The sequence below is a fragment of the Octopus bimaculoides genome, chromosome 2 (genome assembly GCF_046866305.1).
Source record: "Octopus bimaculoides isolate indiv1 chromosome 2, ASM4686630v1, whole genome shotgun sequence".
Taxonomy (NCBI): Eukaryota; Metazoa; Mollusca; class Cephalopoda; order Octopoda; family Octopodidae; genus Octopus; species Octopus bimaculoides.
Genome location: NC_142929.1, coordinates 189,197,570 through 189,217,242, shown reverse-complemented (window position 1 = coordinate 189,217,242; position 19,673 = coordinate 189,197,570). Strand labels below are relative to the sequence as shown.

At 38.6% G+C, this 19,673-nt stretch overlaps 1 protein-coding gene across 17 annotated transcripts in view; it reads right to left on the bottom strand.

Moving 5' to 3' along the window:
• The window catches only part of LOC106874822 (AP-3 complex subunit mu-1), a 66,160-nt gene that overhangs the window by 6,937 nt on the left and 39,550 nt on the right, over positions 1-19,673 (bottom strand). For 3 of the 17 annotated variants that reach the window (XR_016240849.1, XM_089348225.1, XM_089348226.1), the window contains 2 exons: positions 15,920-15,934; positions 6,112-6,156 (listed from right to left, as the gene is read on the bottom strand). The exons of 3 other annotated variants lie outside the window; for them this stretch is intronic. Coding sequence is in view for 10 of the 14 variants with exons in the window: in XM_089348225.1 (XP_089204351.1) it covers positions 6,112-6,156; positions 15,920-15,934 (60 nt within the window). In the remaining 4 variants the exon portion in view is untranslated. Of the gene's footprint in view, positions 1-6,111; positions 6,157-13,642; positions 13,789-15,919; positions 15,935-19,673 lie in introns of all 17 variants that reach the window. 11 more of the 17 variants (XR_008263502.2, XM_014922694.3, XM_089348227.1 and 8 more) reach the window with 7 other exon arrangements.

Here is a 19,673-nt window from a genome sequence, read left to right as displayed (position 1 = left end):
CTAGGAACCATGGTTAAGAGCTGCTGGTCTTGGAGGTTAGCAATATGGAATAAAAACTGATACAGGGAGATAGTGGGTTCTCTTTAGTCTTGTGACATAAGGACACCTCTCTGGTGCCAGTGACATGATAAAATGGATCTGGTCCACACTGTAAGACAGACACAAAAACAAAGTTGGTTGGTTTTCTTTGTTGCTGTATGAGTTGGGTAACACACACCATGACAGAAGATAGTGGGACTCATCTAACCCATGCCAGCATGAAAAGATGGATGGATGATGATAACAATGTGTGTGAGAGAGAGAGATGCCATATATATTTATTATGGTATTCAGCATGGGGTATAGTAACTTATCATATCACCGTCATCTCTAATATGAGATATCACATAGTAATATGCAATATATATGTATATCAGAGTTTATGTTGTACCAGTATGATAATATAGTGTGTGTGTGTGTGTGTGTGTGTGCGTGTGTGGAGTCATGCTGGGGCATCACTGAGAAGGATTTAGTCAAACAGATTAACCCAGTACTTATTGCATCAGTCTCTTTTGCTGGGTCAATAAATTATGGGGGCATAAACAAACCAACACCCTTTGTCAAGCAGTGGAAGGGGAAAACAGGACTAACATATATACATACATACATACACATTTTATATATATATATATATATATATATATATACACATGTGCAAGAGACGACTGCGCTGGTATGGTCATGTGTTACGTATGGATGAAGACAACGGTGTGAGGAAGTGCCACTCCTTAACTGTAGAAGGAACCAGTAGAAGAGGCAGACCCAGGAAGACATGGGATGAGGTGGTGAAGCACGACCATCAAACATTGGGCCTCACAGAGGCAATGACAGGAGATATGCTGTCATAGAGCAGACCAGGCAACTAAAGTGAGATCGCAGCCATGCATATCTGGCCCAGTTAAGAGTACCCCTGATGTGTTGGGCGATATGATATGCTTGAGAAGACCTGGTGAGTCAAGTAAAACCAAAATCGTAGCTGTGGCCAGTGGCCCCTGACTGGCTCCCGTTCCGGTGACACGTAAAATGCATCATCTAAATGCGGTTGATGCCAGTGCCCCCTAACTGGCCCCTGTACCAGTGGCACATAAAAAGCACTATCCGAATGTGGTCAATGCCAAGCCCACCTGATTGGCTCCTGGTGCAGCCATCTGGCTTTCCAGACATCAGTCAAACTGTCCAGCTGGGGAGTTGCTCCAGGCTCCAATCTGATCTGGCAAGGTTTCTACAGCTGGATGCCCTTCCTAATGCCAACCACTCCAAGAATGTAGTGGGTGTTTTTATGTGCCACCGGCACGGGTGCCAGTTACGAAACACCAGCATCGGCCACATCTAGGATCTCACTTGGCTTGACAAGTGAGATCCTAGTCATAGGAAACCCATAACTCTTTTATGACAGTGGTGGCGAGATAAAGAATTCAAGAAATAATTTGTTAAGGTAACAACAGCAAAACAAACTAGAAAACACTCACATAAAATTAATGAAATAAATTATGCAGTGAAGTGCAGCCAACTGCAATGTGTTGCACACAATCACTGCAAAGTGCTGCACTCAATCACTGCAAAGTGGTGCAAATAAACAAGCCCTGTTTCCATCAGTAATAGAAAATATTAAATATTTCTCATAATTAAATTATCATTAGTATCATTATCATTATTATTATTATTATCATCATTATTATTATTATCATTATTATTATTAGCTCCGCCTTGGTGAAGGTGGGAGTATTGTTTTCAGTCACGTTTGTTTGTTTGTTTGTGGACAAGATATCTCAAGAACTGCTGGATGGATTCAGATGAAACTTTCAGGGATGGCCTCGTGACTGGCACAAACTGATTAGATTTTGGGATTGATCCAGTACCAGACAAAGATTCTGGATTATTTTTCCCGTTTTTTTACTTAATTTTTGAGAGCGGTCGGGTTCATTTTTAGTATTCTCGTTTGTGAGAGCAGTCGAGTTTATTTCAGAGATTCTCATTTTAAAAATCGTCTCTGGCCAATCGTTGAGAGGACATTGGTGTTAGCCTTGGCAGAGATTCACGCTCTCTGAGTGCTCTTGTTATTATTAAGGCAACAAGCTGGCAGAATTGTTAGCACAACGGGCAAAATGCTCAACGGCATATTGTCTTTCCCCACATTCTGAGTTCAAATCCCATTGAGGTCAACTTTGCTTTTCATCCTTTTGGGGTTGATAAAATAAGTACCAGTTGAACAATGGGGTCAACGCAATCAACCCATCTCATCCCCTCCCTCCAAAATTGTTGCCCTTGTGGCAAAATTTGAAACCATTATAATTATTATTATTATTATTATCATTATTATTATTATTATTATTCCAAGGTCGACTTTGCCTTTTCATCCTTTTGGGGTCAATAAAGTACCAGTGAAACACTGGGGTCGATATAATCGACTAGTCCCCTCCCCCCAAATTTCAGGCCTTGTACCTTTAGTAGAAAGGATTATCATCATCATCATCATCAGCACCATAATAAAAGGAGGTGAGATGGCCCAATCAGCAGTGTGTCAGACAAAATGCTCAACAGCTTTTCATCTGTCTTTACTTTCAAATTCTGCTGAAGCTGACTTTGTCATCCTTTTGGGGGTCGATGAAATAAGTACCAGTTGAGCGCTGAGGGGGGGGGGGGGGGGGGGTCAATGTAATCAAATAGCAACGTGCCCCAAAATTTCAAGCATTGTGCCTCAAACAGAAAAGGTTATTCATTGGAATCTGGGCAGCTCCCTGCAAGCCAGCCCTGTGTCAAACCGCCCAACCCATGCCAGCATGGAAAGCAGACGTTAAATAATCATCATCATCATAATAATAATAATAATAAAAAGCACAATTGTTAGAAGGCTGGACAAAATGATTAGAGACATATCTTTGGAATCTTCACATTTGGAATTCAAATCACACCGAAGGTTGACTTTGCCTTTCATTGTTTTAGGGATCAATAAAACAAGACTCAGTCGAGTACTGGAGTCGAGGTAATTGACTAAGCCCCCTCACCTAATAGTTCAAGCCCAATGCCTATAGTAGAAAGAATTTTTAATTCTAGTAATTGTTATCATTGTAGTAAAGATTGTTTACCAACATAACATGGCAGTCCTGGTTTAGGACTAATGTTGCTGTAATTTAGCCCCAGGAGACATCGTCTCCAGCTGGCTATACGACACGATCTGTGTCCTTATATTTTCAAACAAGGGAATCTAGCACCCCCACTCAGCTCAAAACAATATCTGTGTATCGTGATTTACCCAGAAATCGCGATACACAGATATTGTCTTGAGCTGAGTGGGGGTGCTAGATTCCCTTGTTCAAAAATATAAGGACACAGATCATGTCGTATAGCCAGCCGGAGACAATGTCTCCTGGGGCTAAAATTACAACAACATTCGTCCTAAACCAGGACTGCCATGTTATGTTGGCAAACAATCTTTACTCCAAAGTACTGTTGCTGAATATCTCTCGTTGTGAGATTTAAGAATAGTAATTTTCTAATTGTTATCATTATCATAATCCAAGATAAATTTGAGATGCAAAGAAATCGAAATAGCAATGGAAATTCTAGAAAAACAAAAAGATAAAAAAAAAGAAAAAAAAAAGAAGGAAGACATTTGTGGCAGATGAAATGTGCTGAAATAGTCTAGTTTCTGAAGATGGTGTGGAAAATATTATTAACCAGAAACGAAAGAAAGAAAGCAGATGAAAATGCTGATGTTGACTATTTTGTTAAAGCTCACTGAATAATGCACCTTTAAATATCTCTAGAATGTTCCTAACAATCTTGCTTCCATTCTCTTGAAATTTGCAGAGTTTTCTTCAGTTATTAAATTCCTCAGCATAATCACAACTAAATACCGTCTGACAATATTTACTACAGAGGCATCTACCTACTCTCTTGTGAGTCTCAGAAAGTCTTCAATAGGTTTCTATTTGAAAAAAGTCTTCTAGTTTAGTCTTGCTATATATTTCTTGTTCCCCACCCCTTTTTTTTTTTACAAAATCTTGTCATGTAGAATTAAATATTCTATTTCTTAGCAATTAACCCAATTAATACCACAAAGGAATCTTAGTAAGTAATTAATTTAAACTTCTTTTCTTTTATCTTCAACATACAACTACCCCAGTAGCAGTATGGAACAGAATTTTATCGATTCCTTGTCTGAAGACGAAAGCAGTAACAAACTTGGTTAGAACCAGGCAGAGAAGCATTGTGGAAGACGTGTGAAAGTTAGTTGCTTTGCTTCGTCAGGAAAAATTACAGAAAGAAATAGCAAGCAGTGTCATTCAAACATAGCTAGATTTAGATTTCCAGCACAATTTACTAATCCATAAAAATACTTATTTTAAAAACATTTGTAACTATTACATTACAATTGCTGGTAAGTACATCATATTTCGTTTAGTAACCATTATATACTACCAACTATATTAAAGGTTTATAGGTCAATACTGTGTCCTACCTGTGTTAGCAGTGCAATCGACTTTTTAAAGTTATCTCTACAGATATTATACAGAATTTAAAGCCAGTACTGAAAGTTGCAACATTTTGTATACAAATACAGGTGCAGGAGTGGTTGTGTGGTAAGTAGCTTGCTTCCCAACCACATGGTTCTGGGTTCAGTCCCACTGCATGGCAAATTGGGCAAGTGTCTTCTACTATAGCCTTGGGCCAAACAAAGCCTTGTGAGTGGATTTGGTAGACGGAAACTGAAAGAAGCCCATCGTGTATATACACATGTGTATGTGTCTTTGTAGCTGTGTTTGTCCCACCACCACCACCATCACCACTTAACAACCAGCGTTGGTGTGTTTGCATCCCCATAACTTAGCAGTTCCTCGAAAGATATCAATAGAATAAGTGTTAGTCTTAAAAAAAATAAGTACTGGGGTCAAATCATTCACCTAAAATTCTTCATTGTTGTGCTCCAGAATGGCTGCAGTCTAAGGACTAAAGCAAGTAAAAGATAAAAGACACCTTTGTAACTACTTCTCATCCCTATATTACCATCCCTGTATTTCTCATCCCTATATTACCTTCCCTATATTTCTCATCCCTATATTACCTTCCCTATATTACCATCCCTGTATTTCTCATCCCTATATTACCTTCCCTATATTTCTCATCCCTATATTACCATCCCTATATTTCTCATCCCTATGTTACCAATATTATCTACGACATTCTCATTTCCATTCAGTTCATCTCTCTTCCACAATATCGAATTTGAAGTCAGGCGGCAAACTGGCAGAGACGTTAGCACGCAGGGCATAATGCTTAGCGGTATTTCGTCTGTCTTTACTTTCTGAGTTCAAATGCCACCGAGGTCGACTTTGCCTTTCATCTTTTCAGAGTTGATAAATTAAGTTCCAGTTGCGTACTGGGGTCGATCTAATCCACTGGCCCCTTCCCAAAAAACTTCGGGCCTTGTGCCTAAAGTAGAAAAGAATATCTAATTTGAAGTGTTTCTTTTTCAAATCTTAACAACATTACTAGATTTTTGTCAGGTCTTAATTTTTCTCCCAGTCTTATCACTGTGCGGTCCTCACAGTTAAACTATTTTATCTTTGTCATATCTTAACTTTTCATAAAGCTTCATATTAACATAGCCTAACATACTAATTGATTTATAATTGGTATATCCCAACATCTTCATTGATTAATCACAAGTGTATTTTAACATGCTTATTGATTTATTATTGTTATATCTTAACTGTCCTTATTGGCTTATCCTTTGTTATGTCATAGCAATGATCTAGTCTTGTCACCTAACTCTAATTTGTTAATTTTTTTAATTCAATTAAAACAACAAATTACAACCACGATTAAATTTGTCTTCCCTTGCCCTGAGGTTGGAATTAATTAATTATCTAATTACAATTTATCCCAGTATTAATGATTCTATTGAGTCAATGAATGGTTTGGAGTATAGTTTCACCATCTGGATTCTGAAGAAGTGCTGAATTCTAATAGAATGTGCCAAATAATAGAAAAAAAATAACTGCACTCACACAAGTCTTCTAGGAGACCAGCCATAGCCGAAGAGAGTAAAACAAACAAAAACAGACTTACCCCAGTCACAGCCAGTTCAAAGTTGCCAAATTTGGGGATTTTATCCTGGAACAATGTGTTCACAGATGTAAAGAAAATGCAGTTTAAAACAACACAACCCACCTGACTAGGGAGGTAAAAGAGACACAACTCTGAGAATGGAAATGGAAGCAGAGGGGAAAAATACCATTCCAAGAATTACCAGATCAGAAGTTGTGCGGTGTGAATATGTGAAGTGGTTTTAGAGTCAAGTTTTGACTGCTATCTCTAGCATGGTGGTATCTCTTAGATACCCTTAATTATTATTATTATTTATATATATATATATATATATATATATATATATATATATATATATATATATATATATCAGTAAAAATATGTAACACTTATTCGGTAGCCATGATACCGAATAAGTGTCACATAGTTTTACAGATAAATTCCTCTATTTACATAATATCGAGGTCTCTTTCTTTCTTTTGTTGTATTTTCTCTCAATATATATATATATATATATATATATATATATATATATATATATCAATGTTTTTAATCTTTGTCACCATAAAAAAAGAGGCAAAAATTATTTCTTGTCATATATATATATACATACACATATATATATATATATATATATATATTAGTTCATTAGTATTGAGTTTTACACCAGAATGGCATGAAATATAAGTGACATGATAAAAATTCAGATGCAATATACAATATACCCTACAACTACCAAACATCTCTCGCAACACAATTCAACATTTGTATATTCATATGCATGCATATTATGTCTATATGTACATATTATTGTATATATACAAACATACATATATATATGTCATCATCATCATTGTTGAACGTCTGTTTTCCATGCTGGTATGGGTTAGATGGTTCAAATGGGGTCTGGGAAGCCAGGAGGCTGCACCAATCCCCAATCTGATCTGGCAGTGTTTCTACAGCTGGATGCCCTTCCTAACGCCAACCACTTTGAGAGGGTAGTGGGTGCTTTTTTATGTGCCACCGACAGAGGGGCAAGAGGGGGCTGGCATCAACCTCGATTGGATGGCGCTTTTTATGTGCCACTGGCATAGGAGCCAGTCAAGGCGGCGCTGGCATCAGCCATGTTTGAATGGTGCTTTTTATGTGCCATTGGCACAGGGACCACAACTACAATTTCCATTTGATTGTGATTTGATTTGATGTTCTTGACTCAATCAATCTCCTCAAGCACAGCACGTCGTCCTACATAACAGAAACATTAGCTTCATACACACACACATATGCCGAGGTCACCATTGACCCTCTCCAATGGCACTCATGCTACAAGTGCCCTCTTCCTTTTCCAGCCACTTTAGCATGCAGTGCTTTTTACGTGCCACTGACATGGGTGCCAATCAGGTGATACTGTCATTGGTCACGACAATAATTTCACTTGACTCAACAGGTCTTTGCAAGCACACTTTATTGCCCAATGATTGAAGGGTACTCTTGAATGGGCCAGGGTTATGGTCTCACTTGACTTGCTGGGTCTTCTCAAACACAGTATATCTCCAAAGGTCTTGGTCACTTGTCATTGCCTCTGTGAGGCCCAATGTTTGAAGGTCATGCTTCACCACCTAATCCCAGGTCTTCCTGGGTCTACCTCTTCCACAGGTTCCCTCTACTGCTAGGGTGTGACACTTTTTCACACAGCTGTCCGCATCCATATGCAACACATGACCATACCAGCGCAGTTTTCTCTCTTGCACACCACATCTGATGCTTCTTATGTCCAGCTTTTCTCTCAGGGTGCTTACACTCTGTCGTGTATGCACACTGACATTACACATCCAGCGAAGCATACTGGCTTCATTCCTTGCAAGCTTACGCATGTTCATAGCAGTCACGGCCCATGTTTCACTGCCATATAGCATGGCTGTTTGCACACATGCGTCATACAGTCTACCTTTTACTACCAGCAATAGTAGGAGCTCTTTGAACTTTGCCGAGGCTATTCTTATTCTAGCAACTACACTCACAGAGCATCCACCCTTGCTACTGACTTGGTCACCTAGGTAACTGAAGCTATCACCTACTTGTAGTTCCCCCCCCCCCATCTTTCAATACAGTAAATATGACTAAAACAAAGCATAGCACTCATTCGTGCAGTGAAAGCGTGCAATAAAAATAAGACTATTTAATGATAACAATAATAATAATAATAATCTACTGCTTTTTTACTGACAAGAATAGACAGATGCATCATTAGATCAGAGAACAAAAGTCTGCCAAAGTTGGTTCGTTACTGGAATACTTAATCATGAAATTAGTGGTGTTGGACCAAAATTGGAAATTATTATTATTATTATCATTATTTTAAAGCAGTGACCTGGCACAATTGTTAACACGCTTCACAGTATTTTGTCTGTCTTCACGTTCTGAGTTCAAATTCCACCGAGGTCAACTTTGCCTTTCATCCTATCAGGGTCATCAAATTAAGTACCAGTGAAACACTGGGGTCGATGTAATCGACTTAATCCCCTCCTCCAAGCTGCCCTTGTGACAAAAATTTGAAATCATCATCATCATTATTATTATTATTATTATTATTATTATTATTATTATTATTATTAAGGCGGTGACCTGGCAGAGTCATTAGCACAGCAGGTGAAACACTTTGCGGTATTTCATCTATCTTCATGTTCTGAGTTCAAATTCCGCCAAAGTTGACCTTGCCTTTCATCCTTTCAGAGTCGATAGATTAAGTACCAGTGTAATACTGGGGTTGATGTGATCGGCTGGTCCCCTCCCCACAAAGTAGAAAGGATTATTATTATCATTATTATTATGGCAGTGAGCTGGCAGAATCATTAGCACGCTGGACAAAATGCTTGATGGCATTTCATCTGCTTTTACATTCAGAGTTCAAACTTCACTGAGGTCAGCTTTGCCTTTCATCCTTTCAAGGTTGATAAAATAAACTATCAGTTCAAAGCACTGGGGTCGATGTAACTGACTTAGCCCTTTCCCAGAAATTTCAGGCTTTGTGCCTATAATAGAAATGATTATTATTATTATTATTATTATTATTATAAGACTATGAGCAAGAAGAACCATTAGCACAGCAGACAAAATATTTAGCAGAATTTGTTGCAGCTATTAAACATCGTGAGTTCAAATACTGCTGGGGCTGACTTTGACTTTCATCGTCTTGGGGTCATTAGAATAAGGACCAGTCAAGTACTGGGGGAAGGGACCAATGTGATTGATTGTCCCCACCCTCAAAAGTACAGGCTTTGTACCTAGAGTAAAGATTATTTGCCAACATAACATGACAATCCTGGTTTAGGACGAATGTTGCTGTAATTTAGCCCCAGGAAACATCATCTCCAGCTGGCTATACGACATGATCTGCATCCTTATATTTTCAAACAAGGGAATCTAGCACTCCCACTCAGCTCAAAACAATATCTGTGTATTCTGTGCTGATGAAAGAAAATAACCCAGAAATCGCAATACACAGATATTGTTTTGAGCTGAGTGGGGGTGCTAGATGCCCTTGTTTGAAAATATAAGGACACAGATCGTGTCGTATAGCCAGCTGGAGATGATGTCTCCTGGGGCTAAATTACAGCAACATTCGTCCTAAACCAGGATTGCCATGTTATGTTGGTAAATAACTTTTACTCTTGAGTACTGTTGCTGAATATCTCTCGTTGAGAGATATTTAAAAATAGTAATTTTCTATTTGTACTTATAGTTGAAAGGATTGTTGCTGATGCTGTTGTTGTTGTTGTTATGCTAGCCAGTTCATCAAAGTGAACTCACCCAGGGTAAATCATATACAAGCAATATAATACCTAACTGAAATAAGTTGACTCTTGAAGGATTAAAACCATGACAACTGTTTTCTGTGTACCTTCCAAACTCTTCCAATTCTATATTAGCCGATATTCAAAACTGGATCAGAACCACACTTGCAGATATATTTCTCCAGATCCTGACATGATTTCCACAGAAGACTAGAACCAAATGACACCACTTGTATGACAGCGAAGGTGATTTACAACTATCACATGACATCAAGACAAGGGGACACAGAAATACACACACACACACACACACACACACACACACACACATAACATAACTGGCACTCTAGCAGTAACAACAAGTGCTCCGACTGGTCAGATCAACAGAACAGCTTGCTCATCAAATTAACATGCAAGCGGCTGAGTACTCCACAGACATGCGTACCCTTAACGTAGTTCTCAGGGAGATTCAGCATGACACAGAATTAGTCAAGGCTGGCCTCTTTTTGAATTACAGGTACAACTCACTTTTGGCTGGTGAGTGGACTGGAACAATGTAAAATAAAGTGTCTTGCTGAAGGACACAATGCACTGCCAGGAATCAAACTCACAACCTTACTATCATGAGCCAAGTGCTATAACCACTGAGTTATGTGCCTTCACACTCACATACATACATGTATACATGTATATATATATATATATATACACATATACATATATATAAGTTAGATGCATGAAAACCCTCTAAGGGATAGATGTAACCATAGGCCCTTCTGGTGTATTACCTCAGTATGTATGGTCCTTGTTATAAGGTATGCAGTAGTAGATAATTTAAAGGTAAAATCGTGGTTTAATATATATAGAGATGGTAAGGAAATGGAGCAATAATTAATAATGAGAAGTGGATCATTGATCCACTTCTCATTGTTTATTATTGCTCCATTTCTTATCATCTCTCTCTCTATATATATATATATACATATGGATGAGGACAGCTTTGTGAGGAAGTGCCACACCTTAATTGTGGAAGGAACTTGTAGAAAAGTTAGACCCAGAAAGACATGGGATGAGGTGGCGAAGCACGACCTTCGAACACTGGGCCTCACAGAGACAATGACAGGAGACTGAGACCTTTGGAGATATGCTGTGATTGAGAAGATCCAGCAACTAAAGTGAGATCTCAGCCATGGCCGATGCCAGTGTTGCATGTCCGGACCATTTAAGAGTACCCCTGAAGCATTTAGTGATATGCTTGAGAAGACCTGTTGAGTCAAGTAAAACCAAAATTGTAGCTGTGGCAAGTGACCCCCCCCCTGACTGGTTCTCGTGCTGGTGGCACATAAAAAGCACTATCGGAATGTGATCAATGCCAGGACCGCCTGACTGGCTCCCACACCGGTGGCACATAAAAAGCATCCACTACACTCTCGGAGTGGTTGGCATTAGGAAAGGCATCCAGCTGTAAAAACCTTGCCAGATCAGATTGGAGCGTGGTGCAGCTGCTGACTTTCCAGACCTCAGTCAAACCATCCAACCCATGCCAGCATGGAAAACGGACGTTAAACGATGACATATACAAGGTGGTGCAAAAGTATGTATACAGGTACCAACAGACTGTGTCCTCCACTATCCATGACCTCCTCCTCCCGTCTCTGCCCCACTGCCTCCAATCTCATTGTTCGCACCCCCACAACTTACTTCCTCAAAATCCACTAACCTAACAACCCTTGCCGCCCCATTGTCTGCCTGCAACTGCTCCACCGAACTCATCTCCAGATATCTTGACCGTGTCCTTGCCCCCCCAACTAGTGGCTTCCCTCCCCTCTCATATCCATGACACCAACCATGCACTTCATTTGCTCAACTCTTTCCCCTTCCCTCCCGGTCCCTCTAAACTTCTTTTCACATATACATATATATATATATATATATATATATATATATATATGTGCATATATGGGTGCAGGATATCACCAACAGTGCAAATAACATGAAATATAATATATAAATAAATGAGTTAAATATGAAAACAACGAGATAAAAATGGAAAACAGTCCAATGAAACACAGAGAAAGGACCCTTCATCAGTTGTCGGCAGTCTATCTACTCCTCATTTCGAGCATTCAACGACAATATGAGTCTTCAAAGACAGTTGCTCCCATAAATTCTAAAATAAAATTTAGGATTTATGGAGGGTCAAAGTTGGGAACAAAAACAAGACAGTGGAGACATACGAGGAAACCGAATGAAAACAAACATGGAGGGTCGTTAGACTAGAACGAGCATAGAACAGGTTCCTTTCGGTTACCATCTATGAAACCTGGTCACAAGACTTTGGTCAGTCTGGTGCTACAGTATAAGACACTTGCCCAAGCTGCCATGCAAGTGGGACTAAACCCCAAATCATGTGGTTCGATTCACAGCACACACACACACATCACTCCTATCAAACCCCCTCCTGCAGTAAAAGTGAAACTAAAATATGAATACAAGCTTATTCAGTAGGGAAACAGGGACAATTTCATAAAATACAGTTGCTTTCAGTGTTTCTCATGAGGGAGAGGGAGGGGTGTCATCAAATATTGAAGTGGTGGAGTGGGGGGAGGGGCAAGGTAGACGGATGACAATCTCTAATGAAATTAAGGTGGTTTCCAGTTATTTTAATGTTGTCCAACACCAACACAAAGAATGAGACACCAAATGGAGAAAAACTCTGTTTCATTTTCTCTTTAATAAAGAAGTGGGAGATGCAAAACAAATTCAATTAATATTAGAGGGGAGGGGCTTATATCTGTCTGTTTGGGAACCAATGGTCTGTTTCAGTAACAGTCACAAAGTGTGCCACCCTGGGTAGCCCTTGAGTTTGACTTCAGCTGGATTTGAACCCAAAGCACAAAGAACCAGAACATATATTGCAAGGCATTCTATCAACTTGGCCAATTCAACACTTTGGGTTGAAATAGAGACACTGAATCTGCTAGAAATAGCAGCCAGAATTCACAAAAATTGTCACGAAAAAATGGAGAGAGAGTGAACACTCTGATTAGGGTTTGTCATCCCAAAACATGAGAGCTCTCTTCCTTACAGCTGCAGACATGAGGTGATGGAGGTTGTGATGATGGTAATGATGATGTTGGGAGGGGTGATGGTGATGGTGGTGTTGATGATGATGATGATGGTGGTGGTGGTGATAGTGGTGGTGGTGGTGGTGGTGGTAATGTTATTGATAAGGGACTGGGCGTGGCCTCACTAAGGTAATGACAAGGGACCAGGAGTTGTGGCAATTTGCTGTACTTGAGAAGATGGGTCAAGCTAAGTAAGGATCACAGTGTCGTCCATACATACAGACCTGTCCTTTACAGGTGCTAGGGCCAAATAATATGCACTTGTGCCAGTGCTGCCTAAATGCACCCATGCTGGTGGCACGTAAAAAAGTACTCAGCACTCTCTGTAAAGTGGTTGGCATTAGGAAGGGCATCAAGCCATAGAAACCGTACCAGAACAGACAATCGGAGACTGGCCAGCTCCTGTCAAACCGTCCAACCCATGCCAGCATGGAAAACGGGCGTTAACCAATGATCATCATCATCATCATCATCATCATGAGTGTCACACTTACAACCATCATTACCCATACCATCATCATCATCATCATCATCATCCTAAATATCAATACAAAACATATTATCTTCCCTTTTATGTTGATCTTGCATCAGTTTTCCTGTGAAGACCAACATTCTGAGATCCGTTCTTACTTGCACCAAAGTCATTATTGATCTACCCTTCACCAGGAACAGAGTCCACCATAGATACCCTCCACCATGAATACCCTCCACCACGGACACTTTCAGTGTTGTACCTTCAGTTTTGGCATCTGTAGATTGGTACCTTCAGCAATTTCCTAGGTTACATAGAAACATATTTATTAATTATATACATATATGTATCATATATATATATAATATATAATATATATATATACACACACACACACGCACACACATACATACATACATGCATACATGCTCACCTGCATGCTTGTGTGCTAGACACACAAGCAAGTATCAACTCTGAACAGGGATATCTCTGAGTGAGTCATTCTGATAGCAGTGATGTCTCACTGTTGTCATGACAACCAAGGTTATTTCATTTTTAATTAATTTTTGAAAGCTGAATTAACAGAGGGGAGTTCCAAAAAGATGGAATCTCCGAGCAGTTTAAATGCATAAGTCTCCAATATCCAAGTGGCTAAAAAGTGTCAGCATAAGGGCACCCAGGAGTCATGACCCGGATGCAGTCCAACCCCTGCATAAGAAGGGCCAAAACACTTGACTGAGATGGTGGGGTTCTTCTCTGAGGACCTTCTACTGTTCAGCTCTCTTAAGAGTTCCTTACCATTATCTCATAAAATGGCAGTAATATCGAAGCCAAAGTTATAATCTTGACTTCATCAAAGAATCCAATATCAATGTGTTTGATAATGATTATTATTCAATCTGTTAATTATTGTGTGAATTAATCAATATTAATGATAACATACTAAGTGTAAAGTTAATTGTTGCTCCCTTTAATGCCACCACTTGGTTGTTTGTGGACCTTTATGAGATCCCAGCCTGTTGTAAACATTTACACCAAGTCTCCCTCCTTATTCCTTTTTAGGAAATAGGCAAAGCAGCTGAAACCAGCTCAAGGTGGCTGTGGTTCATAAGAGACCACAAGTGGAACCTTTCCATAGGTGAAAACTAGCTCAATCTTCACTGCCTCACTCGAGTGAAGTATACAGGCCAAGGGGCAAAACACTTGTGACCCTGCTGATTATATGGAAGGGTTTCCAGAACTGCAATTGATTTAGAAGAGCTTGTGAAACCCCTGAGTAACTCCTGCAGTTTCTACATGGAGCAAAGCATCTCTGAAGTTTATTTCTCTTTTAAAAAGACATCTGTTTCTTAAAAAAAAAAAAAACTACTAGAAATGTATCATTTCCATCTTTATGACACGTAAATGCCATTTCAGCCAATCTCATTCACATGGTGTGCCCTGGTGGTCAATTGCTGTAAGGGATATAATCATTTCTAGATCAATCTTAGCAGCATTAGATGCTTGAATTTTGAAGAGCAAGAAAGATGCACAGAATATACATATTTAATTTCTTCTTTTCTTACTCATTACAAACACCTTAAAATTACTATTCACAGGTAATTTTGTGTAGCACTATTTCATTCTTATTTGAAATTGTCAGCATGACACAACCAGAAGCAGATAGATCCAACTAAATTAAACATTTTATGAAGTATCATCTTCAAATTAAATAAAACCTGTTTATTTATGACATGTCTGTTCTTAACATAGACGTTTTACAAAACTGTTCATACAACAAAAACCAAAAGGGATGGATTAAAAAGAAGACAAGGGATTCATTTAATAAATTGCATTTAAAAGAAATTCAGAGATAATTACAATGAAGTTTTTCTATGACTGAAGAAGAAAAGATTCTATTCTAGAGAAAAACCACGCAATAAAAGCAATCCAGTCGTACTATTATCTACGTTGTGGTATTTGAATGAGAGAAATTAAAAATATTTGAAGAAATAATAAAGAAAGATACACTACACATGCAATGGAGGTGATGGTGGTGGTGGTGGTGTATTTAATGGCGATATCTGTCAATGAAAGCATGGAGCAAAAATAAAGGAGACAACACCGTGAAATGAATAGAAATGAAAAGAGAATTAAGACAAGACATGTGTCCTGTATAGGGTTCCAGTTTGTAAACATACAGCAGAGACAGAACTGACAAGCAAATGAAGCTGATCTGGGACCAGTTACAAAATGAACACCATGCAAACCAAGGACATTGCAACAACATCAAAGTGCACCGGAACAAAAAAGGTAAATTTTTTTTTTTTCAAACTGTAGAGAAAATTTTTTTTCAAACAAGAAACAGGTAATAAAAAAAAAAAATTTCCAGCACCAGATTTTGAGTTAAAACAAAAACAAAACAAAAGACAATATATATATAAATACATACGTACATACATAAATTGTGGCTGAAACCAAGAGCAAAATAATAGAATACTCATGGTTATAATACATGGTGTCTAACAAAGAACAGAAGAGTAAAAAAGACTGGTAGACTGCTGGTTTGAACCATTAAAATGATGCTAACAACATCAACAGCAACAACATCAACAACAACAACAACAACAACAACAATGAACACTATATTGGATTATTGACAAATATTTGTAGAAAGGTGCTTTCTCGTATAGAATCATAATGGAAGAAGGAGAAGAGACTGTGTTGTTTTTGTAAATATCCAAAGTTATAAGGCAAGAATATTTATTGAATTGATTATCTTACCTGTGATTGCAAGGGCAATGTGATGGAGAGAAATGAAAAAAAAACAAATGGGGAGAAAACATGAATTAAGAGGGTTTCATGAAGAACATCTATGTTACAATAAAGAAAGTTGCTTATCAATTAGTCGGGAGTATGTAACCTTTAGCAAAAGAAAGCAATTATTCAAGTCTACACTGTCTAGAAAATTCTTAAAAATTACAATTTTAATATATTTTTATCAAAAAGTAGTTTACACGTTTCTTTTATCATCAAATATTCTTATTACAGAAAACTAATTTATATTCACAACAAGATAGCATTTTTTTAAGACTGAGAGATAGCATTCCACGTTTGTCTTTCTTTTCTTTCTCTTGAAATGTGTTATATATTTCTGATAGTGAATCCCTTTGCAAAGATCACTGCTTGTGTTATCATAGTTCATATGAATGAAAATAAAAAATATCATTTTCCACCTCTGTATGTCTGTAATTGTGGATTTATATAGTCTTTTATTCTTGTACTTGTTTCAGTCATTTTGACTGCGGCCATGCTGGAGCGCCGCCTTTAGTCGAGCAAATCGACCCCCCAGGACTTATTCTTTGTAAGCCTAGTACTTATTCTATCGATCTCTTTTGCCGAACCCCTAAGTTGGGCACACACACACACAAACAAACAGTACTACTTTTTGTAGATTTCAAAACATTTATAAATAGGTCTATTTATAAATGTTCTGAAATCTTTCACAGTCTTGGATTTTATCTCATTCTGAAAATTTATATATATATATATATATATATATATATATATATGTATATATATATATATATATATATATATATATATATACACGACGGGCTTCTTTCAGTTTCCGTCTACCAAATCCACTCACAAGGCTTTGGTCGGCCCGAGGATAAAGCAGAAAACACTTGCCCAAAGTGCCATGCAGTAGGACTGAACCCGGAACCATGTGGTTGGTAAGCAAGCTACTTACCACACAGCCACTCCTGCACCTATAGGTTATAAATATTGGTTTCAAACTTTGGCACAAGGCCAACAGTTTTGTGGGAGGGGGCAAGAAGATTATAATGACTCCAGTGCTCAACTGGCCTTCATTTTATTGACCCCAAAGGGACGAGAGACAAAGTCAACCTCAGCAGAATTTCAACTCAGAACGTAAGGACGGATGAAATGCCACGAAGCATTTTGCCCTGTACGCTAACAGTTCTGCAAGTTTGCCACCTTATTGATTATTAATATTGGTTTTAAATTTTGGCACAAGGCCAGCAATTTGGGGCGGGATGGTAAGACAATCATAATGATCCCAGTGCTCGAATGGTGCTTATTTTATCAACCCTGAAAGGATGAAAGGCAACGTGGTCGTTGGAATTTGAATTCAGAGCATAAAGATGGACGAAATGTTGTTCAGCATTTTACCCAGGGCTGTAATGATCCTGTCAGCTCACCACCTTATGTAGGTTATTAATATTAAAATGTGTAAATGTGGCCAATGCCAGTGTCACATGACTGGCCTATTAAAAGCACCCTTCAATTGTTGGGCGATATGCCGTTTGCAAAGACCTGTTGAACCGAGTGAGATTATAGTTGTGGCTGATGCCAATGCCATCTGACTGGCACCCATGCTGGTGGCATATAAAAAGCACTGTTCGTGCATTGGGCCTCATGGAGGCAGTCACAGATGACCAAGGCCCTTGGCAATATACTGTGCTTGTGTTGACCTGTCAAACCAAATGAGACCATAGTTGTGGCCGATGCCAGTGTCAGGTCAGTGGCACCCATGCCGGTAGCACATAAAAAGCACCCACTACATTCTCGGCGTAGTTGGCATTAGGAAGGGCATCCAGCCGTAGAAACCTCATCAAATCAGATTGGAACCTGGTGCAGCCCTTCAGCTTACCAGTTTTCAGTCAAACCGTCCAACCCATACCCGCATGGAAAGCAAATGTTCAACAATGATAATGATGATAATAATGATATATCAATGGAAAAGTAACGCAGAGCAAATAAGCTATACAATCAAATAGGTTTGAATCTACAGCAAGTTTTTCAATACAATTTTTCCCAGACAATGATGGTGATGTTACTAGGTGTATATTTCAATTCCCTGTCATGCAAAGTTACGAAATCTGTTATGTATTTGTATGATAAACTGAGACCTTGTACATGGTTAAGTCAACATAATACTTGATTTCTTCACAAATTCTAAAGCTGCACTCGAGCGCTTGCTATTATTCTAAATTTATTTATTGAGTGAGTGAGTACTGTAAATTGAATAAAGGATACAACAGGAAATGAGACATAATACAACAGAAAAAACATAAGTTGGGGTTCAAATGTATAAATATTATTTAGCATTTAGCAGAAAACTGTCCTTCAGGAATTTATTAAATGAATGTATTTTAATAAACTGGGATTTTCCAGAGATAACAGCATTATTTGACAAAAATATACATATCGATAGTGAATTTGTTGGTATGACTACCTGGTATGTTATATGCCTTTGAATATGCCCACATCACCCCTGCTATTTCAAGCATAATAAACGACCATGTAGGGGATGGGTTACCTTTGAGAGATTAAGACTGCAATAAAATTATGAAGGAAATATTTGATGAGCCTAAGAGTACCATCAGATCAGTTCATTCTTATTTTACTCCACTGGACCTTCATAGCCATTCATCATCATCATCATCATCATCATCATCATTGTCATTTAACGTCTGTTTTCCATGCTGGCATGGATTAGCCGGCTTGACTGAGGGCTGGCAAGCCAGAGGGCTGCACCAGGCTCCAATCTGACCTGACAAGGTTTCTACAGCTGGATGCCCTTCCTAACGCCAACCACTCAGAGAGTGTAGTGGGTGCTTTTTACATGTCACCGGCATGAGGGCCCATCAGACAGTACTGGCATCGACCATGCTTGGATGGTGCTTTTTATGTGCCACCAGCACGAGAGCCAGACAGGCAGCACTGACAACTACCGCACTCGAATGGTGCTTTTTACATGCCACTAGTACGGGACCAATATGAAAAAAAAATACTACTGTATTTTGATAATTAGATATTATTAGAAATTGTATAAAAAAATTAAAATATTTTTTGTATTGTAGAAATATAACTGATTTCTTGAGCATAAATCTTAACAAAAAATCTTATATGGACTAGAGTCATGAGGGTCCTGGTTGAGAGCCACTGCATCAGATGAATAAAGGAGACCAAGAAAAATTAGACATAACATACAAAAAAAAAATTTCACAAATTGGGATTCAAATTGTAAATATTATTAAACCTGTGCTGGTGACACATTAAGGGCACCCATGCCAGTGACACAAAAGACACCTGGTACACTCTGTGGAGTGGTTGGCATTAGGAATGGCATCCAGCCACAGTAACCAAGCCAAAATCAGACTGGGGCCTGGTGCAGCTCTC